The 25,415-nt window shown below is 51.6% G+C and overlaps 1 protein-coding gene across 2 annotated transcripts in view; it reads left to right on the top strand.

The window, feature by feature from the left end:
- The window catches only part of LOC139061212 (calcium-activated chloride channel regulator 1-like), a 266,208-nt gene that overhangs the window by 115,759 nt on the left and 125,034 nt on the right, over positions 1-25,415 (top strand). For both annotated transcript variants that reach the window (XM_070540869.1, XM_070540870.1), the window contains exon 7: positions 13,552-13,713. In XM_070540869.1, the coding sequence (XP_070396970.1) occupies positions 13,552-13,713 (162 nt within the window). The remainder of the gene's footprint in view (positions 1-13,551; positions 13,714-25,415) is intronic.

Raw genomic sequence — 25,415 nt, forward strand, 5'->3', positions numbered from 1 at the left:
GGATCGCAAGTATGGCTACTAGCAAATAGAAGTCGGCGAGAAAGATCGCAAAAAGACCACCTTCATCACGTTAGACGGCCTCTTTATATTCAAGGTTATACCATTTGGACTCTGCTCGGCACCTGCGACGTACCAACGCGTTGATGGACAAGGTTTTAGCAGGATTGAGGTGGCAGACCTGTCTTGATTACTTGGACGACGTCGTCGTCTTCGCCGCTAATTCTGACGATCGTCTTAGGCGGTTTGCGACAGTACTAGAGGCCATCGAATCATTGTTTGAACCCTTCCCAAAGTCAACAACCGGAAATAAGCGGATCGTCGTGGCGACAGATTACCTGACCCGCTTCGCTAAAACGAAAGGTCTTCCGAAAGGCAGCGCAGCCTAAATGGCGAAATTCTTCGTCGACATCATCCTGCTGTGACATAGCGCTGCAGGATTCATCATCATCGACAGAGGAACGGCCTTTACAGCGGCGCTTACCCGAGCCATTCTGCAGTATAGGCAGACAGGCCACCAACTGCCTACCGAACTTAGATGAATGATCTTGAGGAGCACCCGAATAAAACCCTCGCCGACCTGCTAGCAATGTACGTCGACGTCGAGCACAACACCTAGGATGCCGTTCTGCCGTACGTAACGTTTACTTACAACACGGTGGTGTAAGGAACAACAGAGATCCCTCCGGTCAAGCTAGTTTACAGCAGGAACCCGATGATGGCTCTCGACGCAATGCTGCCGCATGTCACCGACGAAGAGAATCTTGATGTCACCACCTGTGGTGGTGCTGAAAAACTTTTATTAATGAGAAGGCCAAAAATTAAAAAAAAATTAAAAATTAAAAAGCAGCGTTGTGGGCGGCCTTCAGGCTGCCGGTTGTGGCGTACAGGCCATGCCTAGTCGCGACGTCCTCCGCCCAGTTCAAACAAAGCAGCCTCCCACTGGACAAAGCAGCCTCCCACTTCTGCGGATTGCTTAGGCGCCAAGAGGCAGGGGGCAAGTGTGCCGGGCAGGAGAATAGGACGTGATCGTAATCGACGCGGGAGCCGTCACATAAGCGACAAGCCTGCGAGTGCGTCCCGGGGTGGAAGAGGGCAAGACGTGTGGGAGTAAGATAGGTATGGGCCTGAAGGTGGCGTCATAAGTGTTGGTGGGGTTGGGAAAGGGATTGGTGCGGAGGGGGGAAGGTGAGACGAGAGAGGCGATAGTGCTGCGTGATGTCGCGGTACGTGAGGAGCGCGTCGCGCGTATCCATTCCCGGCGGGGGCGGGCTTGCTCGGTCAGTCGAATCTCGAGCGACGGAATTGGCCGCCTCGTTACCAGGATGGGCCGCGTGAGTGGGCACCCAGATGATTTGGATGAGGCGAGAGGGAACGGTATTGGAACGCAAGATTCCGATGGCCGGGTGTGCCACCCGTCCAACCGCGTAGTTGTAGACCGCAGGTTTAGAGTCGCTGAAGATGTACTTCGCGGAGGTTTGCGTGATGGCAAGCGCAATAGCTGCCTCCTCGGCCTCGACAGAGGTAGAAGTGTAGTCTGAGGCAGTAAGAGTGAGTCGGAGAGAATTGTCAGTGACGGCAAGGGCATGTGCTGGGTAGCGGTGGTACGGGGCAGCATCTACGTAAGCCACGGCGGCCTGCCGTTCGTACTGACGCCAGAGCGCGGAGGCTCGCGCTGCTCTACGGGAGGGGTGGTGTTCGGGATGCATATTTTTAGGGAGGGGTTTAACGGTTAGGAGGGGCAAGACATTGGAAGGGATGGGCAGTGATGTGGGAAGAGGAATAAGAGGGGAGAGATTAAGGGTGGAAAGAAGTGCGCGACCCGAGCGGGTGCGGGAGAGACGGAGGAGCTGGGCCATGCGATGGGCCTCCGTCAGCTCCGTCAGGGAGAGAGAGAGAGAGAGAAAACATTTATTTGTCATCAGATTGGGCGACTTCTTCGCAAGGTGGAGCCCTTAGTTCAGGGCCCCATTGGCCCGCGCCACTCCGCGTGCCCGCCGGATCAGCCGTCGCTGCTCTTGCGGGTCTGAGCTGGTCAGCGCAGTTTCCCAGGAAGAAGGTGAATGTGAAGGAATACGGGAGTAGCCCGGAGGATGTGGGCACTCCCAGGTGCAATGATATATTGTGGGCTTTGCTCCACAATAGAGACAGTATGAGGGATATTGTGTGGGGTGGAAGAGGTGAAGATAAAAGAGGCAGGGAAATGAATTAGTTTGAAGCTGTCGCCACGCAACGGCATCTTCTCGATTAAGGGAATTATGTGGTGCAGGGAAGTGCCTCCTGGTATCTCTGTAATATTGTAGAGTTTCAGTGTAGTTCAGTGGTCCTGTCGGTGCGTCGTCTGGGTTGGACAGCTCTTCCAATGGCGCCCGGCTAGCGAGCTCTCGGGCTACCGCATTAGCGCGTTCATTACCATGGAGAGAGGCGTGTCCAGGCGTCCAGACGATACGCACCCTGTGTAACGCTGTGGGGTGTAATGATGTAAGGATGCGGTGTGTGTAGGGTGTCACCTTCCCTTGTGCCAAAGTCCTGCAGGAGGTCTGAGAATCAGTGACCACTGTGATAGGTCCATCCGGTGCCAGCATGGTTGAAGCGTGTACGATGGCTAGGGCAATAGCAGCCTCTTCCGCCTTGCCACAGTCCGCAGTGTTGAGCGTGGCCGAAGCTCTCAGAATGTCTGCACTATCTAGTACGACTAGACATAGGGCACGTTTTCGTGGGTAGCGGGCCACGTCGGTGTATAGGACTGGAGTGTTTGATGTGTCATCGCCAAATAGGCGAGCCAGGGCTTGTGCTCTTGCCTTTCGTCGACCTTTATGACGGTCAGGGTGCATATTCCGGGGAATTGGGGCCACGTGAATTTTGTTGCGAATGCTAAGCGGAAGAAGTGTGCGGTTTTCCTGTTGTGGTTCTCTCGGTGTTTGGTATACTAGCCGGGATAGAATGTGGCACCCTTGCATTGTTCGTTGCAGACGTTGCAATTGGCTGTTCAGATGACCTTCAACTAGTTCGCGGATGCTGTTGTGCACTCCCAGTCGTAGTAGCAGCTGCGTAGACGCATGTTGGGGTAGTCCGAGCGCTGCCTTTAGTGCCGTACGGAGGAGGGTGTCCATCTGGTGCATATCAGTCTGAGTCAAATTATGATAGGGGAGGTGGTAGGTTAATCGGCTGATTATGAGGGCTTGCACAATTTGGAGTACGTCTTTTTCTTTCAGTCCTTGTCGGCGGTTTGTAATGCGCTTTATCATGTGCGTTATTTGGGTAAGTTGTTGGCGGAGCACGTGTAGGGTATGTGTGGCCTTCCCGTTGTGTTGTATGTGAAGGCCAAGTACACGTAGTCTGTCTACCCTTGGAATAACGTTGCCACTGAGATGCAATGTGATGGCTGGTGGAATATCGGTCCTGTTCCGTTTTTTAAATACAAGCAGGAGCTCCGACTTCTCAGCTGCGCATGTGAGTCCTCCAGCTGTTGCATACTCTTGAACTATATTGACGGCTTCCTATAGTGCGTCTTGAATTGCGCCGTCTGACCCTGTGGTCACCCAGATTGTAATATCTTCGGCGTACAGGGCGTGCTGCACGTTCGGAAGTTTGTCGAGGAGTGGTGGTAGCTTTGCCATTGCCACGTTGAACAGGGTGGGTGAGAGAACCGAACCCTGGGGAGTCCCTCTGCCGGAAAGTTTTATGATATCCGACCGAATATCACCTAGGCCGATGGTGGCTGTTCGGTCCGATAAAAAGGCCCGGACATAATCATAGATGCGCTTTCCGCATCGGGAGAATGCAGGGTTGTTTAGAATGAGGTCATGTGAGACGTTATCAAAGGCTCCTTTGAGGTCCAACGCCAGAATGGCTCTTGTTTGAGCCTTACTTGGACTATCCACAACATCCTCCTTAAGTTGTAGGAGTATGTCCTGCGCAGACAGACCTGGACGATAGCCGAATAAGGTATTCGGAAAGAATTGGTTCGCTTCGAGGTGAGGCTGGAGGCGATTTAGAACTACGTGTTCGAAGAGCTTGCCCACACACGAAGTTAGGGAAATGGGTCTGAGATTTTGGAGGGACAGCGGTTTCCCGGGTTTCGGAATTAAGGTGATATCGGCGTGTCGCCATTCCTGTGGAAGCGTTCCGTTTTTCCAATTGTCGTTGTAGTATAGAGTGAGTTGCCGTATGGCCTGGTCGTCGAGGTTGCGTAGCAGTGCATAGTGAATGCCGTCTGCTCCGGGTGCTGTGTTTCGTCTTATGCCGTGTAGGGCTGCCCTCACTTCTGTCTCTGTAATATCGCCGTCCAATTGGGTTTCTTCCTCGTGTGGATAGTGTTTGTACTCCGGTCGGTGGCCTGTAGCAATGTATCTTTGTTGCAGTGTTCGGAGGAGCGCGTCATCATCCATTTGTTCTTTGTGGATGATAGTGCGGACTGTGTTCGTTGTGTGCGTTCTTGTGTGCGTTGGGTTGAGTAATGCTCTGAGGAGGGACCACGTTTTGGAACCACTTAGTGTGCCATTAAGGCGGTCGCAGAGGTTGTGCCAATTGCTATTAGTGACGCTGGTGGCGTATTCTTTAGCTTCTGCTGTAATCCGGGCGATTCTTTGTTTCAGCCTACGGTTGTGCCTCTGCCTCTTCCATCGTTTGGTCAGGCCTCTTCGAGCCTCCCAGAGGTGGAGCAGATGTCTGTTCACATCCGGTGTCTCCGTTGTTGCAGTAAGTTGCTTGGTAGCTGCTTTAAAATCTGCTTGTAGTTGTGTCCACTCGCGTAGAGATGGCGGGTCGTGTTGTTCAGATTTGGTTCTGTTGCGCCGGAAAGTGTCCCAGTTGGTTATTTTAATTGAACGTTCTGGGGTGCGTATGGCTACCAGTTGGACTTCTGTGGCTAGAATGCTGCGGTCACTGCCCAGAGTCTCCATTAGGTTGTCCCAAGAGCATTGAGTTAACCCCTTGACCATTGTTAGGTCAGGGCAGGTATCCCTGCTTACGCTGTTGCCCGTTCTGGTAGGTGTGTCAGGTTCTGTCAGCAGAGTGAATTGATGAAGGTTCATGGCGTGGGCTAGACGGCGGCCTTTTGGTGTTTCTGTTTGGTACCCCCAGGCCGGGTGGGACGCATTGAAATCTCCCAGAACAATCAATTTTTTGGCTTGTTTGCTGGCGGCCGAAAAAAGTTGCCCGAAGTCGTCTCGTCGCGATTTGGGTGCACTGTAGATATTAAGTAAAAACAAGCTGGTTTCATATCGATTCCTAGGTACAATTTCTAAGAGCACATGCGGAATGTGGGAGCTGTCGAGCGTGTGCTCGATCACTGTGATTTGTTTGGACACAAGAGTGGCAGCTAGTGGTTGTTTGGTGGTGTCATGCTTGTGAGTGTATGCATTGTATCCAGTGAGTGTGGGAGTGCAATGTACTTCTTGAAGTGCTATAACGTCTGGTGGGTGAGGACGTGTGGCTAGGAACTGTGTGAGGGAACCCTTCTTCCTTCGGTACCCTCTACAATTCCATTGCCACACCCGGAAGGTGGTGGCAGTGCGCCTCTTAGGTTTCCTGGCCATGATTGGTTGATACCGCCTCGCTGGTGAGGGCAGGTGTTGTTGAACGAGCCGGGCGGGTATAAGGGTGTGACCTTCTTGGTTCTCTAGTGGCGTTAGTGTCATGTGGAAGTGAATCGTTTTGATGGCTGAAAGTTGAGCTAAAAGTTGCACTGAGGAACTGTTTCATGTCAGTCATGGCTTGTTGCATGACCTGTTGTAGCATGTGCTTTACATCAGCCATGATCTCTTCCTTCATTTTTTGCATCTCCGCTCTTAAAACAGTCGCCATTTCCTCTATCATTTCGCGGACTTCTGGTTTGGTGCAGGAATTGTGAGGGCGTTTCTCAGGTGCGAGTGTGTGTGTCTGGGTGAGTGAAAGCGTCGCTGTGGGAGACAGTTTGTTTTGTTTGTTTGCTTGCTGTGTGGACGGAGGTGAAGGAAGAGCGGTGGAAAGAGGGAGAAACTGCGCTGACCAACTTACCGCTGTTGCCTTCCTGGTGTGATGGTCGGGCGTTTTCGTCCACGCGGCCTGAGGTTCCTTCGGTGGCTGTGTTTGCTGCGTCAGGCTGCGGCTCCCAGATCGGCTTCGACCACGTGGGTGCTTCTGGTCCTTAGACGGCCTGCGGACCCTGGACCTACTGCGACTTTGGGACTGGCTGTGTCCCCGGGATCGGTAGCGAGGACGACCACGTGTTGCATCAGTAGTCGCAGGTGCCGCACCGTTTAATGTCGTTACCTTTCTGGATTGCTTGTCATGCTGGAGTGGTTGCTCCACCGTTTTCTGCTGCTCTCGGAACACGTGCCTCTTGTTAAAGGGTTTGCGTTGCCTTACAGGACATCGAGAGTCAGTGGCGGGGTGCTCAACACCACAATGAAAACATTTCAGCGTGCAATCATGTCCTTCGGAGGGGTTGGAAGTTCCGCACGCAGCACACCGGGGTTTATCCGGGGTTGGGCAAACATCCGCTCGATGACTCGTGGAGAGGCACACGCTGCACAGCTGCTGTCGGGGTTTGTGAATGTAGCACCGGTATTCTGCTCCGTAATAGTAGATGTACCGGGGAACCCGAATGCCAGAGAACGTGATGATGGCCGTGACTGAATTTCCCATCATTCTTGCATGCAGGACCTGAACCATCGGTGATCGGATATTTGTCATCAGCGTTGTAGGCGTTGTGTTCTTCTCTATGCGGAGATGACTCCTTTGCAGGAAGCATCCGGAGCAGCCACATAGGCCTGAACCTCGTACTGCTTGTTTTCCAGGCATATAGACCTGATCAGCTGTAGTCTTGCCGCTAGTTCTTCGTCCGGTGTGCTGACCACTGCGACGTTCTCCTCTCGGCGTATGCGGATGGTTAGCTGGTGGAGCGTGCTCTCGTTTAATTGAGCCGCTGTGCCTATAGCTCTGGCTATAGAATGCTGCGGCCACTCACCGAGATTCAGTCCATCTCTCGGTCGGAAGACCACTTTCAAGTCATCGATCGGTAGCGGGGGCAGCTGCGAGCTCTTATTGCGCAATCTCAGATGTGGGTGGTCCTGCTGTGCGGGTTCGGTGTTGGGTGGCAAGCTCGACGTAGCTTGAACCTGTTTCTTGCGCTTACGGGCCACGAGAAACCAAGTCCCGTCTTCGTTGTCTGGAGTCGGTTCTTGATCCATAGGGGCGGCTGGTGCGGTTTCGTCCAATGCTGCAGCAGGCAGGGGGTCTCGGGGAGCCAGCGTCACGGTAGCAGTGCAGTGGGCATGGGCGGCACGCGATGCTGTCACGCCGTAAACGCGGCGCCTACGTTAGGCCTAGCGCTGCGGCCTGCTCGGCTCGAAATGTCCAAGGGCCGAGGTCTCACCGGATCTGGTAGATCTTGGTCTCAAAAGGTTTCACCCGTTAAGATCCGTCGACTGGTGGTGGTAAGCACGTTGCAGAAACAAAAGATCAGCTGTGAGGTGTTCCAAGAGCCGGAGCCCATTCGGAGTTCGTCCCTCACACGCGGTCTTCTTCTTCACTTCGTCAGGGAGTTGTGGACGCCCATCGACAGTAACCGAGCCGTCGACGTAGATGTGGGAAGGGACAGGGCTGACTTATATGCGTGGCGAATGAGGCTGTTGACTTTGTCTTCCTCGGTACGAGAAAGGTAGAGATACGGAAGAGAATAAATGAAGCGGCTGAGAATAAAGGCCTGGACCAGGCGGCGGAGGTCGTGTTCGCGCATGCCGTGATGGCGGTTTGCAATGCGGCGTATGAGGCGGACAGTGTGGTGTACAGTGTCGTTAGTCGAGTGATGAGGGTGGTGTGCTTGCCATTGGACTGAAGAAAGAGTCCGAGGATGCGGAGGGTAGAGGCGAGAGGAATGGGTGTGCCGTCAAGGTAGACGGTGAGTGGAGAAGGCGATAGGGGGGCCATCCGACGAGGCCGAAGGAGTAGAAGCTCCGATTTGGCCGGGGAGCAGCTCAATCCGATGGCCCGGGCGTGAGTTGCTACGCGTCCACACCTGCCTGTGGAGTGGTCTCCATGTCGCCAAGATTGCCGGTTGTCACCCAGAGGGTGATGTCATCGGCGTAGAAAGCATGAGACAGAGCTGGGATAGCTCGTAAAGCACGTGCCAGCGGGAAGAGGGTGATGTTGAACAGAAGAGGGGACAAGACAGAGCCTTGGAGGTACCCTTGTTGCCAAGGGAGAAGGAAGGAGAGAAAGTGGGCCGTATGAGATTTCGGCTGTGCGGTGGGCGAGGAACGCAGTGACGTAAGCATGGACACGGGGTCCGACATGGAGGGAGGAGAGAGCGTCCAGGATGGCGGTGTGGTGTACATTGTCGAATGCTTTAGTAAGGTCCAGCGCCAGGATAGCTAGAGTGCGTTTGTGGTGGGAGGGCTGTAGGACATCCTCGGAAAGTTGGAGCATGACATCCTGGGTGGACAGCTGGGGACGAAAACCGAACATGGAGTCCGGATAAAAGTCATGATCATTCAGATAGGTCTGGAGGCGGGCCAGGATGACATGCTCAAACAGCTTGCCGAGACAGGAGGTGAGAGAGATGGGGCGGAGGTTTTCGAGGGCAATAGGTTTGCCGGGTTTGGGGATGAATGAGACACGTGCATGGGTCCAGTAGGATGGAAGAGTGCCAGCCTGCCAATGTGTATTGAGGAGATCAGTAAGGGCTTCGAGGGAGGGGGTGTCTAGGTTGCGGAGTACCTTGTCGGTGATGCGGTCTGCCCCCGGGGCCGAGTGGTGCGAGTGTGAGTAGCGCCGCACGAACCTCGCCCCGGAGACATCTGCCTCAAGGTCAGGGTTTGGGAGCCGGAGTAGGTGGGAAGCGGAGTGGGTAGGTCGGTGCAGAGGTAGTGGTCCCGGAGAGCCGCCAGGAAGTCAGTATCAGTGAGTGGGGAGGAATGAAGGAGATGGGAGATATCCTTGTGCTGGGAAGCTTTAGTGTGTGTAGGGTCTAGCAGCACCCTGAGAAGCGACCACGTGTCGCGGAGACCCAGGTTGCCTGCCATGCGGTTGCAGGTCTGGCACCACTGTTGTCTAACGAGAGAGGCGCAGTGCTCCTCCATGTTCAACGCGAGTCGGGCCAAACGAAGGCACAGGCGGCTATTGTATTTCTGAGCCTGCCACCGGAGGTGGACAGCGTGATAGGCCTCCCAAAGGTGCAGCAGACGGCTGTCTGCTGTAGTGGAGTGTGGTGCTGTAGGGAGCATGGATGTGGCAGTGTGGACGTCCGCCAAAAGGGTCTCGGTCCAGGCAGAGAGAAAGGTGATAGGAGCAGAGGAGGAAGTAGAGAGACGAGTGGAGCTAAAGCGGTCCCAGTCGACTATCTGGGTGAGACGAGTAGAGGCGCGAGCAAGGGAGGGGAGTGGGAAAGTTGTACAGAGGACGTAGTGATCGCTACCGAGGAAGACCCCTGTATTAGTCCAGGTCGGATTGGCGACATTTTTGGCAAGGGTAAGGTCCGGATTGGTGTCTCGTTGAACACTAGATCCGATCCTGATGGGGCAAGCGAAGTCATTAGGGACCAAAAGGCACTCGTTGTGGATGAAAGTCCAGAGTGAGTGGCCTTTGCGAGTGTTCTGGGGGTAGCCCCAGCTGGTATGTGGGGCATTGAAGTCGCCAAGAACGACCAGGGCATTGCGGCCAGCGCAGGAGCGCGCTCGGCGGAGGACGAGGAGGAGAGGAGCTGAAGGGGCTTTGGGAGGGCTGTACACATTGAGAACAAAGAGGCTTTTCTCAGTGCGACGGCGAGGAAGGATTTCAAGGAGGAGATGGGCACAGTCCGAAACGTCCAACTGGTGCTGCACGGCTGCAAGGTTGCGCTGCACCAGTGTGGCAACGTTTGGGCGGACCTCAGAAGAAGGATGGAAGGAGGTGTAGTCGCGCAGTTTCACGGGGGTTAGGGGTTCCTGGAGTGCTAGGACGGAAGGGGGAGTGTCGGGAGGGATGTTCTGGAGGTGGAGCTGCAGGGTGTTCCGCTTGCTGCGGAACCCCCGACAGTTCCACTGCCAGAAATTAAGGCGCGTGGGGTGTCTGGCCATGATGGATGGCGGAGTCCCCCGACAGAGTTGGGGTAGGTGCCGGGGTGAGTGGGACAGGGAGCGACAGGTGTGCGACGGTGGCCTCAGTCGCGCTTTGGCGGGTCTCTAAGGCCGCGACCCTGGTGTCTAGGGCGCTAAGGTGGGTTTCGATGGCGGCCACACGGGTGTCGATACTGGCGACACGCTCCTCAAGTCGCGCACAGCGAGCCATGACGCGCTTCTCAAACGCCTCCAAGAAGGAGGTTGTCTGGCGAATCACGTCACGCTCGGGCGCGACGGGGTCGGAGGAAGGTGATCGGCGTTTGAGCGGGGGACTGCGGTTGGGAGAGGCGGCGCGCGATGATGCAGCAGAGGATGCCGTATTCATCGGCTGCTCAGCTAGCGACGGCGGCTGTGGAGGTGCGGGAGCTGGGGAAGTAGGAGGAGGAGCGGGGGAGGACAGACGCACTAGCGCGGCCTGCAGCTGGCGCGACAGCTCCTGAATTCGGAGCTGCTGGGCAGCGATAGTGGCCTCGAGGGCCGCGGTTTGGGGGTCCGACGTGTGAGGCTGCAGTTTCCAGCTTACCGGTGATGTAATGGTGGTGGCGAGGGCGGTGGACGCCTCGGACCTAGGCAGAGGCGGGAAGGAGACGGAGCGGTGGCGGCTGGCAGACGTGGCACCACGGGAGACAGAGTGGCGGTGGGGACGGGAAGGCCGGGAGGTGTTGAGGATGGGCGCGGTGGGTGGCGCTGGTGTAGGAGGCTGGTGCTTGGAGGTGGCCGGGGGCGATGACGGGCCGTTCCGCTCGAACCGGAGCCCGCACGAGCGCGAGCCCGTGACGTGGGCTCCCTTGCACAGGATGAAGCAGGGGACGCAGACCGGGGGCTCGACTGGCTTGTGGACCTGGCCGCAGCGGTGACAGAGGGCGGACTTGGGCTTGGTGCAGTTCGTGCAGGCTTCGGCTCTCGGGCGGAACGGGTGGCAGCGGTAGACCCCGCAGTTGAAGACGATGGTGGAGGGAAGAGTAGAAGTGCCGACGAAGGTGATGAGAATGGATTGGGAGCGCCCCATCTGGCGTGTGTCAGCGATGGCGTAGGGGGTGTTAACGTTCAGTGACTGGAGGTCTTGGATGATCTCGTCCTGGGTTTGGGAGTCCACTGCGTTGTATATGATGCCGCGGAGGGCGTTGTCGGGTGCGGCCATGTAGGCACGCAGGGGGTAAGATATGGCACCCAGGTGGAGTTCCGAGACTCGGAGGTAGAGGCGAGCGCGTGGCTCGGATGGGGTGCTGACAGTAAGGAGTTGTTGTACGGATTTATCCGTACACGGTCGGCGGTGCGTGCGCTGGCGTAGTCGATGGTCGCACGAGTGCAAAGGATTTGGAGCAGGGCTCCGTTAGTGGTTGTGCGGGGGTCAAGCCCTCCCCCCGGTCTGTAGACGATCTTGAAGTCCTCCAATGGGAGGCGAGGTAGGGGAGCGTGACGACGGAGAGTGGTAGCGCAGGCAGTCTTGGATAGTGGCGAGGCAGGCGGTGGCGAGACGACAGGCTGTTGGGCCGCGGCTGCACGGTGTGCTTTCACGGCACGGACCCAGCGTGAGTCAGCTTCAAGCTCGGCAGGGCTGATGGAGGTGTCTGCGACTTGATATTCCATGTCGGCGTGTGAGCTGTATCGACGTAGGCGGCGAAATCAGGCGGCGTCGACAGCAGGCGTTGCGCGGAACGCAGCTCCCGCGTAGGGAGAGTCCGCTTCAAAAAAGCAACCACGTGTCTCCAGCACGCCGAAGAGGCTCGACCGCTCGCTCGCCTGTGGATCAAGAATCAGCAGATGACTGATAGCCGACAATACAACCTACGAAGACGCTACGTCGAGTACTAGCCCGGCGACCATGTTTGGTTTGGACCCCAATACGCCAACGAGGACTTAGCGAGAAGCTTTTACGCCGCTGTTTCGGACCGTACACGATCATCGAACGCATAGGCACACTCGACTGGGAGGTCGTGCAAGACGAAATTGTGCAATCACAGGGGCGCCGCTCAGGACCTGAAATAGTCCATATTGTGCGAATCAGGCCGTTCTACCAGTGCTAACGAACCTTGGGAATTTACATAGCTGAGCTTCGGACTCTCTTTTTTTCTTGGGGGGGGGGGGGGGGGGAAGTGGACTTTGTTACTTTCGACTTTTGTTTATTATTTTGTTACTTTCGTTTATTAAGGATCTTTTGTTTTTCGCTCCCCTTTTATGGAAGTGCTTCTTGAGAGTGGGCTTTGACATCTGTACTTGTTTATCTTTTTGAGGTGACCGCTTTTCACCGTCTAACAAATGTTATTGCTCAGCATGGGGCGAGCCCGAAAGTATCGGAGGTTTCTCGAATGTTATCGATGGTTCTATCTGTTGTATGTTGCTACCGAAGCTTGAGTAATCTGATTGCATGTGCGACGAGAATTGTGTAGAACTTTCTGGAGGACACGCGGGCGCCAGTGATTACTCTGGAACCTTCGATGGTTCATGTATAAAAGCCGACGCGTTTGACCGGCAGATCAGATTTCTAGGATCGCCAGCCGTGTTCGCCCCTATCGCTGTGCTTTGGGTGTAGCCTGTTTTTGTGGGCAGAAGTTCGCCCAATAAAAGATAGTTTTGTCATTCAGAGATTGGCCGCTGTGTGATCCACCGTCACTACTGCGTGACAATATGCATATTCAACTCTCTCACGAATACCTTCCAAATTCACAAGATTACTCACCCTGCACAACCTTTCTGTACCGCGTGCGCTCAAACTCGTCCAGACTGACGTTATTGCTTTTTTTTTTCTTCGCAATGTCTTCTTAGGTGAAAATGGCTACTGCGTCATAAGTTTCTTTGCGAAGTCCCGTTCTTGGGCTGCTTACTGTTTTATGTTGTTATACAAATAAGCCAGCAAAACCCAATTTTACGAATTTTACCTCTGAAGCAAAACTATTTGGCTCTCGAACTTGAGACTGCGGCTTGCGCTTATTCTGTCGAGTGGCTTGCTAAAAACTTGGATTTCGCATTCTTCTGGTGAAAGCGCGCTGCTATCACATTCTCTCTATTTTACACAAGCATGACTCATAAGCGGATTTGAGGTGGTTTGTTCGGTCTCAGAGTGAAGCTTAGAGGACAAAGGCAAGTTCACATTGCTTAGACATATTTTATATATTTATAGATACTCCGATCTTTTACAAGACCTTAGCAGGGTGGGAACATACAAGTACATGCACATAAACATACAGTTCAAGCAATCATGCCGACGCTTGGATTCAAGATGGCAAAAGAACAAAATGCATACTTTCAACATATATATATATATATATATATATATATATATATATGCAGATATGGATAATATATGCAAACTTTCAGAATGTGTTCGGACATCCTGGTGCAAACACACACACACACACACACCCACACACACACACACATATATATATATATATATATATGGATAATATATGCAAACTTTCAGAATGTGTTTTCTTTTTACTACTTGCCTTTTTGTGTTGCACTGTTTCAGATAACCTTGAACTCGTGCTCAAGCAAAATTTTATTTAGTGTTGAAGAAACATGCGAGATCCGGCAAAACTGCCAGTTTACCGAGGACTGCCAGGTGGTGCTCTTCCAAGGAACTGGCAACCCTGTCGATTCGTCCATTATGTTTATGCCTTACCTCCATAATGCAAGTATTTCTGTAATATGGACCTCTTCTCGTACGCATGTCGTTCATATCTACCACAGATTCATTATGCATTTGAGTGCCTGCAGAGAATGCGGTACTGTGAAAGAAGTCTTTTAAGCTTATTTTATGAGATCAGAATTTTTCTTTGCACTGCTGAGTTTTTATTTTGCTACTAGTGGATCGCGCGGTCAAATGGTCCGCTCACAATTATGGTTCTTTAACCTTAGCAGTTGAACGAGTCTCAGAATATTGAAGTATCATTGCGAAGAAAAAGGCTATGTGTCTGAAATGCAAATTCGTTCCGGCTCAGTACATGAATAAACTATGCGAAAATGGGCAATATATCGGGACTATGTTTTGTGACAACCTGAACGACATCGTATTGCGCTGTGCAAATCCAACAAAAGCTATCATTTATATTTATTCGTTTTTAAAATGAATATTCATTGAAGTTTACAGAAACTAAAAAAATCTGCAGAATGTCGAAGAGCACTTGCGTTGAAAGGCGTTGGAAACATCTCCAACGCTTCACTTTGCATACCGCAATTATTCACTGGACTAGCGTTTTCAAGTATACATTAAAATGCAAAAACCGATTGCAGTGTAACGTGTTTCACATATATTCTTCCACTAATGATGAGCACAAAGCAGAGCTTCCATAGAAGCCCTGCTCAAAGCTGTTATACCGGTTCTGAAAAATGCTATCGTCTCACTGTGTTGATATAATAAATATGCTAAATCAAATGATCAGTCAATCAGTAATTATTATACCTTACCCACGACCAAACCTGATGCTTGAATGTTAGCGCACTAGTTAGGTAAAATGTTTTATTTTAATATGAAAAGATGAGGAAAAGGACAGAAAAACTGGACATAGTGTGCATGACTAAACACATTAAGTATGTACAAATATGCCGAGAATAAAATATCTATGTTCAATAGAAAATTGGAGAGAAAATGCCGAATAATATAATGAACCATAGTACAAAAGCGCCAAGCTCGCAAGAAACAATGCGTAGTTTAAGCAAACTGGCCGCATAACTATATTGTATTTTGCCCCGCAGGGGCGTCTGCGTGAGCAGGCGTTTGGTGTGTTGCGACACCACGGACCCGAGCACATGAGAGTTGGGCCCACTCGCGTGTAGCCGTGCGCGGCCTAGCCGTGGCTGGCGAAAAGGGGATCCTGGGGTTTGAGCCGATGCTGGGTATTTGGACCTTTAAGGCCCCCCGGCGTAGGCAACACACCCCTTTGGCCTCTGTTTCACACAGACGGCACCCCCGGACTGACCCACCCGGCGGAAATCTCCAGTCGCCTTTTCCTGTCTCTCCCTCCTTCAGTCTTCGTCTTTATCTCTCACTTTTTGACCTTTCCTGGGTCCTTCTCTCTTATTTTTGCTTCTTTTCTCCTGGCGGCAAGGGTTAACCCTGTTTGGCGACCCAACCTTGGGTACACCATATTCGGTTATACTGACGGCGTACGACTGGCGTCGTGCAGACTTGTATGCAAGCTCTGCCGCGTCCCCTCGCTGGGCTCAGTGGTGGGCGGTCGGCGCTGTTGCCGAAAATATACATTTTTTCATGGAAACTTCTTTCCCCTTCCTTGCTGATCGTCCTCGACCAGCAAGGTCGAGGACGATCAACTTGAAGATGTCTTCAAGTTTTTTGGACACCAAACCCATAATTTTCCCCGCTTTAACGTTATTCATTCTGAAAAACCAAACAAAGTAGTCCGAAACATCTCACCATCCCTTGTTTCAAAATCCCTGACTGATGTTTTTGGTACAGGTTACAAGGTGTCGAGGATGGCAAGCGGCGACCTCCTCTTGGAGCTCCGCGACGTAAAACAATATGAGAAACTACCGCAACTAGTGTCATTTGGGGAGACCCGTATAACAGTAACCCCACACCGTACAATGAACACCACCCATGGTGTTGTGCCAGATGATGATTTGCTTGGGCAGACTGAAGCAGAACTCCTAGAGGGCTTCAGCGAACAAAATGTGGTCAATGTCAAAAGAATTAAGATGAGGCGGGATGGTAAAGAGATTCAGACGAAGCACCTAATAATTACTTTTGGATCAAGTATCTTGCCCGAGTCAATCGAGGCCGGTTACATCAAGCTCCGTGTTAGGCCGTACGTGCCAAATCCACTCAGATGTTTCAAATGCCAGCGTTTTGGCCACAGTTCGCAGAGCTGCCGAGGCCGCCGAACTTGTGCGAAATGCAGCACGCATGAACACTCCTCTGAAGCTTGTGAGAATTCATTCCACTGTGTAAATTGTGATGGCGAGCATGCCGCATACTCGCAGTCATGCCCGTCTTGTAAGAGAGAAAAAGAAATAGTAACAATCAAAGTAAAAGAAAACATATCATTCAAAGAGGCACGCAGGCGGGTTGCATACCTTCCTAAGACCAGCTTTGCCGAAGTGGCGCGTCAGAGGGCAGCGCCACAACGGCCTCCGGCGGCTGTCCGACACACAAGCTCTGAGTCGGCAGGTACGACATCTGCCCCCGCGGCTGTTGCAGCTAGCGCTGCTCCGTCTACCCAGCAGACGGGGCCACCGACCCCGAAGGTGAGCGCAGCCGAGGCTGCCGTACCCTCCCCGGCCCCTTCCAGCGCTGGCAACAGCCGGCGCAGCCAAATTCCTCAGGGAGCCCCATCAACCTCCGGGCTGGTGGGCGCAGGGGTCTTGCCCTTCAAGGCGGGACTCTATCTGAAAATTTCTCGCTCGCAAGAGCACGTGTCCGGCGCCTCACAAGAGGCAATGGACACAACACCTATCCTCAAGGCGCACCAAGCGCCTAAGGAGCGGGGAGGCTCCCTCGAACGCTCCAGAAAGGGCAAAACTCCCGTTACGGGGCCTCGAAAGGGCTCTGTAATTTATTCAATGTAATTTCCATGATCACTACTTCTCTTTCTGTACACACAGCACCCATTAACTCCCAATATGGATACACAAATAATTCAATGGAACGTCAGAGGTCTTCTCAGAAACCTTGATGATGTGCAGGAACTTATACAAAAACACAATTCAAAAGTGCTGTGTTTACAGGAAACACATTTAAAAACAAACACACAAACTTTCTGCGACAGTATCTAACTTTTCGCAAAGATCGCGATGATGCCGTCGCATCATCGGGCGGTGTTGCCATAGTCACTCATAGAAGTATAGCGTGCCAACCTTTACAGCTACAAACGCCCCTTGAAGCAGTGGCGATTCGAGCTGTCCTACTAAACAAACTCATCACCATTTGCTCGCTTTACATACCCCCGCATTACCAACTAAATAAACATGAATTTCAGTCCTTGATAGATCGATTGCCAGAACCCTATGTTGTTCTTGGCGATCTCTATGTTGTTCTTGGCGATCTCGATGCGCGAGGTCGTTTCGTTGAACAGTTCCTTTTTTCGTCCGGTGCGTGTCTGCTGAATAAGAATACACACACATATTATTCTCTCGCAAACAGAACATTTTCTTCAATTGACCTCAGCCTAATTTGCCCTTGTATGCTGTCTGAACTCGAATGGGAAGTTACCAACAATCCTTACGGAAGCGACAACTTCCCCATACAGCTAAAAACACATAAAGAAAAAGAATGTCTACCACAGGCTCCTAGGTGGAAGATCGATACAGCCGACTGGGAGAAGTTCCGAAACTTAACTAGTATCTCAAGGAATGACATGTCTTGTTTAGGAATTGATGCTGCTGTGCAGTATCTCACAGCCTTCATTATAGATATTGTGTCTAAATGCATATCAGAAGTAAATGGCTTGGCATGTAAACGGCGAGTCCCGAGGTGAAAGGAAGATTGCAGGATCGCTCGTAAGAAACAAAACAAAGCGTGGGGGTTGCTACGCGCTTCTCCCACTGCAGAGAATCTCGTCAACCTTAAGCAAGTAAAATCCCAAGGCATGAGAACCCGCCGACTGACCAGAGGAGAAAGCTGGCAGAAGTATTTATTGAGAATTAACTCGTTCACAGACGATGCCAAAGTCTGGAACAGGGTAAATAGAATTAGAGGGCGACAGACATATTCACTCCCTCTGGTAAATACACAGGGCGATACACTGCATGATCAGGCAGACTCACTTGCGGAGCACTTACAGAGCGTGCCAAGTTCAAACAATTATTCGCAATCTTTTCTCATATATAAACAAATAGAAGAACGTAAGGCATTAACAAGAAAAAGTCGAGAGAATGAGCCTTACAACCGTCCTTTCAGTATTGCCGAACTGAGAGCTGTCTTGAGCGCATGCAACAGCTCCGCACCAGGATCTGATAGAATCATGTACGAAATGCTGAAAAACTTACACAATGACACACAAGTGACACTACTTACACTTTTCAACACTATCTGGGACGCAGGGTACCTTCCGACCGCATGGAAAGAAGCCATTGTGGTCCCTGTTTTAAAACAAGGCAAAGATCCTTCATCAGTGGCAAGCTACCGCCCGATAGCCCTCACAAGTTGCATGTGTAAGGTATTTGAAAAAATGAATAATCGGCGACTGATACATTTCATTGAACAGAACAAAATGCTTGATCCCTATCAGTGTGGCTTGCGAGAAGGGCGCTTCACAACCGACCATCTTGTACGTATTGAAGGAAATATCCGGGACGCATTTATACATAAACAGTTCTTCCTCTCGATATTTCTCCATATGAAAAAGGCGTATGACACCACGTGGCGATATGGGATCTTGCGAGACTTATCGTAAATGGGCATTCGTGGTAATAGGCTCAACTTAATAAAAAGCTACTTGTCCAATCGTACCTTCCGGGTGAAAGCCGGCAATGTGCTGTCTCGTCCTTTTACACAAGAAACTGGTGTACCCCAGGGAGGCGTGCTCAGTTGCACACTTTTTATCGTTAAGATGACAAGGCTTCGTGCTTCCTTACCACCGGCCATTTTGGATTCCGTCTATGTGGACGACATTCAAATAGGCTTCAAATCCTGTAACCTCGCAGTATGCGAGAGACAGGTACAGCATGGTTTGAACAAGATGTCAGGGTGGGCAGAGACAAATAGTTTTAAAATCAATCCTAAAAAGAGTTCTTGTGTGCTGTTTAGAGGAAGAGAGGCCTGGTTCCGAATCCTTGCTTGGAAATGTGTGGACATCAGATACCTGTAAACAAAGAGCACAAATTTCTAGGTGTTATACCCGACAATAAACTTACTTTCGTCCCACACATTAAACATCTTAAAGAAAAGTGTCCGAAAACAATGAACCTAATGAAACTTCTGTCCTGGACTACGTGAGGTAGTGACAGGAAGGGCCTAATGAATCTCTATAAGAGCCTCATCCGGTCACGATTAGATTATGGTGCCATGGTATATAACTCTGCCGCCCCGAGCGCGCTAAAGATGCTAGACCCTGTTCACCATCTAGGTATCCGCTTAGCCACGGGCGCTTTCAGAACGAGCCCGATTGAAAGCTTATATGCCGAATCGAATCAATGATCTCTCCACCTACCGAGATCGTACAGTAGCTTTACATATTTCCTTAAGGTACGCTCCAATCCTGAGCATCCATGTTTTCATACCTTTACCGATATGGCGTGCTCTACACTTTTCAGCAATCGCCCCTCCATAAGACAGCCTTTCTCGCTGCGTGTGAAGGAGCTTAGCGATGAAATGCATGTCCCACTCCTCGAGCATCGCTTAATGCACCTAACCAAGCTCTTACCTCCTTGGGAGTGGCAGGTGATACAATGTGACATATCCTTTAAAAAAGTTACAAAGCACGCTCCCGAGGCCGAAATCAGAATGCATTTCCTAGAACTGCAGTACAAACACTCCTGCGCAGAGTTCTACACAGACGCTTTGAAGTCAAATGCCGGGGTATCCTATGCAGCCATCGGCCCATCCTTCTCGGAATCCGATGTACTACATCCGGAAACAAGCATCTTTACGGCCGAGGCCTACGCATTACTCTCTGCTGTGAAGCATATAAGAAGATCAAAACTTCCAAAAGCAGCAATCTATACAGACTCTTTAAGCATCGTGAAGGCCCTAATGTCACTCTACAAGCACAAAAATCCCGTATTCAATGAACTGTATTCGGCATTGTGTAAAGCATACTCGTCTAAGCAGAACATCATAAAATGCTGGGTCCCTGGCCATAGGGGAATCGAAGGTAACGTTCTCGCGGACGAGATGGCCACGTCAATCACATCGCAAGCTGTTAACCTTACCGCTGATGTGCCTGTCACAGATCTGAGGCCTTTCTTACGAAATAAACTGCGACATCACTGGCAGTGCACGTGGGACGCGCAAACAAATAGCAAACTGCACGTTATAAAGCCCCAGATAGGTTTTTGTCTCTCCCCAACACACAAGAAGTTAAATAGAGCGCAGGCATTGACCCTCAGATTACTGCAAACAGGCTAATATCCCAGCCCGGCTTTATTCCACAAAATTTAACCCGACACCTACGCCACTAGTTCTTGCAGGCATTGCAATGACATCGCTAGCCTAGATCATATGCTCTGGCATTGCCCCTCGTTACGAGGCACAGAAGAAATCAATGAAGACAAGTGGCTCTCCGCTATCAAGAGCCCTGATGCCGGGGTGCAACTATGGGCTGTCCAGAGGGCCCACGATGCGGCGGTCGGGCAAGGCCTGACTGTCCCAACGTGGGAGCGGCCCGCAGCGTGCTTAGTCGCGTGCCTCAGGACCTTATTAAAGTTTCGCATCCATCCATCCATCTCCCCAACGAAATCTCGGCGAACAGATGTCATATTCTGTCGCATCAGAATAGGACACACGTTTGGCACCCATAGTTATCTGCTTACTGAAAGCGAACCTCTAACCTGTGGTAGATGCGGTGAGAGGCTTACCGTCCTCCACGTGCTCCTGGAGTGTCGGGAAGCCAAAACGGAGAGAAAGAAACATTTTCCCCTTGCTTACCATTATAACATCCCTCTACACCCGGCTATGTTTCTCGGTAAGGAACCGCTTTTTGACACCAAGACAGTCCTCAACTTTTTAAATGATGTTGTGCTACATATAATAAGACCATTAAAATCGTAGCGCATCCTCTTTTCAGAGGATGCCACTGTGATAGTTCTTTTATATAGCACATGCCTCCAGGCCCTTCTGTCGCAAGGGCTCTAACGAGGCCATGGTGCTCTAGTTAATTTTAGAAACTCATGCAATTTTTAATATTGTTTCATTATTTTTAAATGCACCTCAATGCTCATAGTACGCGTCATTTGTCATCGCCAATATTTTAATACACGTACATTTTACGCACTTTACAGCGACTATATTTTAGGCCCCTTTAGAGCCACGTCATATCAACTCCATAGAACCCATCACTCCACTGCGAAATCATTAACACTTGCATGGCGCTCTTTGGCCATACCTGGCCCTTGCGCCAAGAAAAACCACACATTCATTCATATATTGCATTGTGTGGACAGCTGAGCGTTGACTATGACAGGCGGGAACATGGAAAGGTCTAACGGCCTGGTGGTTTTGCGTTGCAATTAAAATGCGATACAACTGTATAGTTCAGGTTGGGTAAGGATAGCGCAAAGGAGATGAAAACACAAAATTAAGGTTATCGCAATATCATTGGCAATGAAGTGATGGCGTTGAAAATAATACAACAGTGATAACAATATTGACACGTATACTTAAGCAATCCGTTTCTCGGGGACTGCATTTCACCCACTAAGAACTTAAACTTCTCGCTCAGCGCAAGACCCACCTACATAATTATGACTTGCTCAAACGTTATCGTTGGTTTTATGCGTGGTCTGTGGTCGCCGAAGCTTGTGTAATCTGGTTGCTCGCGTGACGCGAATTTTGTGGTACTTTCTGAAAGACAATTGGGTACCGGCAATTTCTCGGGAAACTTCGACGATTCCTGCAGAACAGCCGACGCTCTTGACCGGCAGTTCAGATTTTCAACGATCGTCGACTGTGCGGGTCGCTATCCTTGAACTTTGGGTGTAACTTGCTTTTGTGGGCACAGGTAAGCCGAATAAGAAGTTAGTCAAGCTATTGACAGTCTCGCCGCTGGGTTTCTTGGCAGTCACTACCGCGTGACACCTGGTGAAGGTGCTAGGTGCACCTGGTGAAGGTGCTAGTGAGTAATGCCCCTGCAAAGCCGCGATACAAACCCGACAACTGAGGACAAGTCCAACGTCCTCGAAGACCGCCCAGCTAGCCGTAGGCAGCAAGGACTATTACCAGTATACGGACTGCTACCTGAAAATACCAGGAAGTGCCCGGTCACGACAGCAGCTATATTAGAAGCGCCAGCATCGCCAACATACGTCCTGGTGCAGCTTCCCAGGGAACCACCAACGTTCCGCGGATCAAGATTTGAGGACCCAGAAAGCTTGCTGGTGACGTATGGAAAAGTCGCTACGGTTAACACTTGGAAGAGCAATGCAACATGTCTATTTCGCATTGGACGTGGTTCGCGAGGACGTGGTTCGCCAGGACGTGGTTCGAGAATCGAGACACAACGTTCACAACGTATGACCTTTTGCGCAGCGGCTTCCTCCAGACATTCACAAGCCTCTTGCACAAAGGGCGAGCCGAAGCGCTACTACAAACCCGAGTGCAGCTGTCCAATGAGGCTATCACGAATTTCATGGAAGAGAGTACCATCTGTTAGTGTCGGAGGAGAAGAAAGATCGCTCCTTGATGCGGGACATCAAGGAAGAACGTTTTGCCGGACTAATCCGCAACCCACCGAAGAACGACAGTCCCCCTCTGCGGCGTGCCTCACAGTCACATCGTGGTATCGGCACGTAAAACCCCATAATTTATTCGATCATTTTTGCACCTCTGCAAATGCGCACTACGCAATATTACCGTCAAGTGCACACGCAGCAGTGCGCCATCCAAGGACTGGGCTCCTACGACCTCCAAAAGACCACCAGGGCCATTGTGTGCGAAGAACTGCGCAAGACCTTGCCTTCATTGCAACCTCAGGCGGCCTTGGTCTTTGACATGGTCTACAAGCAACTACAGCGATCACTTGGAGTTACTCAGGTGCTACCGCCATCTCCATGACCCCAGCCAGAAACGATCACAAACACCGCACCAGGGCCCCACAGCACCGTAATTCCGTCATTCACATTCACCGTCCTGTCTGCTATCACTGCCGAGAAACGGGTCATGGCTACTGCGGGTACCCATACCATAAAATGGTACTATGAGGGTTCTCTGTCAACCATCTGCGCCCGCAGCAAGGTGAACGCCTGCGCGATATCGCCGACTACCTCGCCGCCACTAAGTTTCAGCCCTCGACGACCATATTGTCACGTAGTGGTGACGTTGAAGAACACAGTAGCACCACTGTGAAGGACAAAACCAAAATTTATTGGGCGAACCTGTGCCCACAACACAGGGTACACTTATAGCACCACGATAGCGGCGAACACAGTAGGCGATCGTCGAAAATCTGATCAGCGGGTCAAGCGCATCGGCTTTTATACAACAGTCGTCGAATGTTCCAGACTAATCGTTGGGACCCGCGTGCCTTCCAGAATGTTCTACACCGTTCGCGTTACGCGATGAAATCTGATAGCACAAGGTTCGGCGACAACAGACAACCGAATAGAAGCATCGATAACTTTCCAGAAACTTCGGATGCATGCAGGCGCGTCGGGCGCTGTGCGATAACATTTGTTAGGTGGCGAAACCTGGTCGCCCGATAAAGATAAGTATGCGTGTCAATACCCCCCTCTTAAAAAGCATCGACCCGATGCTGCATACAAACGAAAGTAATAAAGAAAACGCCCGTAGTAAAGAAAACAAAATAAGGAAGTTTGTCAGTGTGCGTAAAAGGGCTTCAGACGCACCACGTGGACCACTTCAGATCGTGCGCGGCGCCGCTGTGAATGCGAAATGCCGTCTGGCACGACCTCATAGTCCAGAGCGCCAATACGTCGAATGACCATGTAGGGTCCGAAATAGCGGCGCAATAATTTCTCACTCAGTCCTCGTCGGCGTATCGGGGTCCAAACCCAAACACGGTCGCCGGGCTGGTACTCGACGAATCGTCGTCGGAGGTTGTAGTGTCGGCTGTCGGTCCTCTGTTGGTTCTGTATCCGTAGTCGGGCGAGCTATCGGGCTTCTTCGGCGCGCTGGAGATAGCCAGCGACGTCAACATTCTCTTCATCAGTGACGTGGGGCAGCATGGCGTCGAGCGTCGTCGTCAGGTTCCTGCCGTAAACCAGCTTAAACGGCGTGATCTGTGTTGTTTCTTGCACCACCGTGTTGTAAGCGAAGGTTATATACGGCAGGACCGCGTCCCACGTCTTGTGTTCGACGTCGACGTACATTGCTAGCATGTAAGCGAGGGTCTTGTTCAGGCGCTCCGTGAGACCATTCGTCTGCGGATGGTAGGCAGTTGTCCTCCTGTGGCTTGTCTGGCTGTGCTGCAGAATGGCTTGGACGAGCTCTGCTGTAAAAGCCGTTCCTCTGTCCGTGATGAGGACTTCTGGGGCACCATGTCGCAGCAGGATGTTCTCGACGAAAAATTTCGCCACTTCGGCTGCGCTACCTTTTGGTAGAGCTTTAGTTTCAGCAAAGCGTGTGAGATAGTCCGTCGCCATGACCATCCACTTATTTCCAGATGTTGACATCGGAAACGGCCCCAACAAATCCATCCCAATCTGCTGGAATGGTCCGCGAGGAGGTTCGATCGGCTGTAGTAATCCTGCTGGCCTTGTCGGTGGTGTCTTGCGTCGATGACACTATCGGCATGTCTTGACGTAATGGGCGACGTCGGCGGTCAGAGGCGGCCAGTAATACCTTTCCTGTATTCTCGACAGCGTCCAGGAGAATCCGAGGTGCACAGCGGTTGGATCGTCGTGTAGGGCGTGCAGTATTTCATGGCGCAGCGCTGACGGTACAAGAAGGTAGCTGGCGCAGTCTGGTGTGACGTTCTTCACGAGCAGGTTCTTTTGTAGCGTGAACGAAGACAATCCACGCCTAAATGCCCTAGGGACAACGTCGGTGTGCCCTTCCAAATACTCGACTAGGGCTTTTAGCTCCGGGTCTCCTCGTTGCTGTTCGGCGAAGTCTTCCGCGCTTATTATTCCAAGAAAGGCGTCGTCATCCTCGTCATCTTGCGGCGGCGGTTCAATGGGGGCGCGTGATAGGCAATCAGCATCTGATGGTTTCGTCCAGACTTGTATGTTACAGTGATGTCGTATTCTTGTAGTCTGAGGCTCCACCGTGCCAGCCGTCCTGAAGGGTCCTTTAAGTTAGCTAGACAACACAACGCGTGATGGTCGCTGACCACTTTGAATGGCCTGCCATATAGGTAAGGGCGAAATTTCGCTGTAGCCCAAACGTTGGCGAGGCATTCCTTTTCGGTTGTAGAATAATTGCCTTCCGCTTTTGAAAACAACCGGCTAGCGTAAGCTATCACGTGTTCATGTCCATCTTTTTTCTGGACTAGGATGGCACCGAGGCCTAGGCTGCTGGCGTCAGTGTGGATTTCGGTATCGGCGTGCTCGTCGAAGTACGCAAGTACGGACGGCGATTGCATACGTCGTTTCAGTTCTTGAAATGCGTTGGCCTGCGGCGCTTCCCACTTGAACTCGACGTCACATTGAGTCAGCTGTGTCAGCGGCTCAGCGATGCGAGAAAAGTCCTTGACAAATCGCCTGTAGTAGGCACACATGCCATGAAATCTACGCACTGCCTTCTTGTCGGTGGGCTGTGGG

This window comes from Dermacentor albipictus, chromosome 6, assembly GCF_038994185.2.
Source record: "Dermacentor albipictus isolate Rhodes 1998 colony chromosome 6, USDA_Dalb.pri_finalv2, whole genome shotgun sequence".
Lineage (NCBI taxonomy): Eukaryota > Metazoa > Arthropoda > Arachnida > Ixodida > Ixodidae > Dermacentor > Dermacentor albipictus.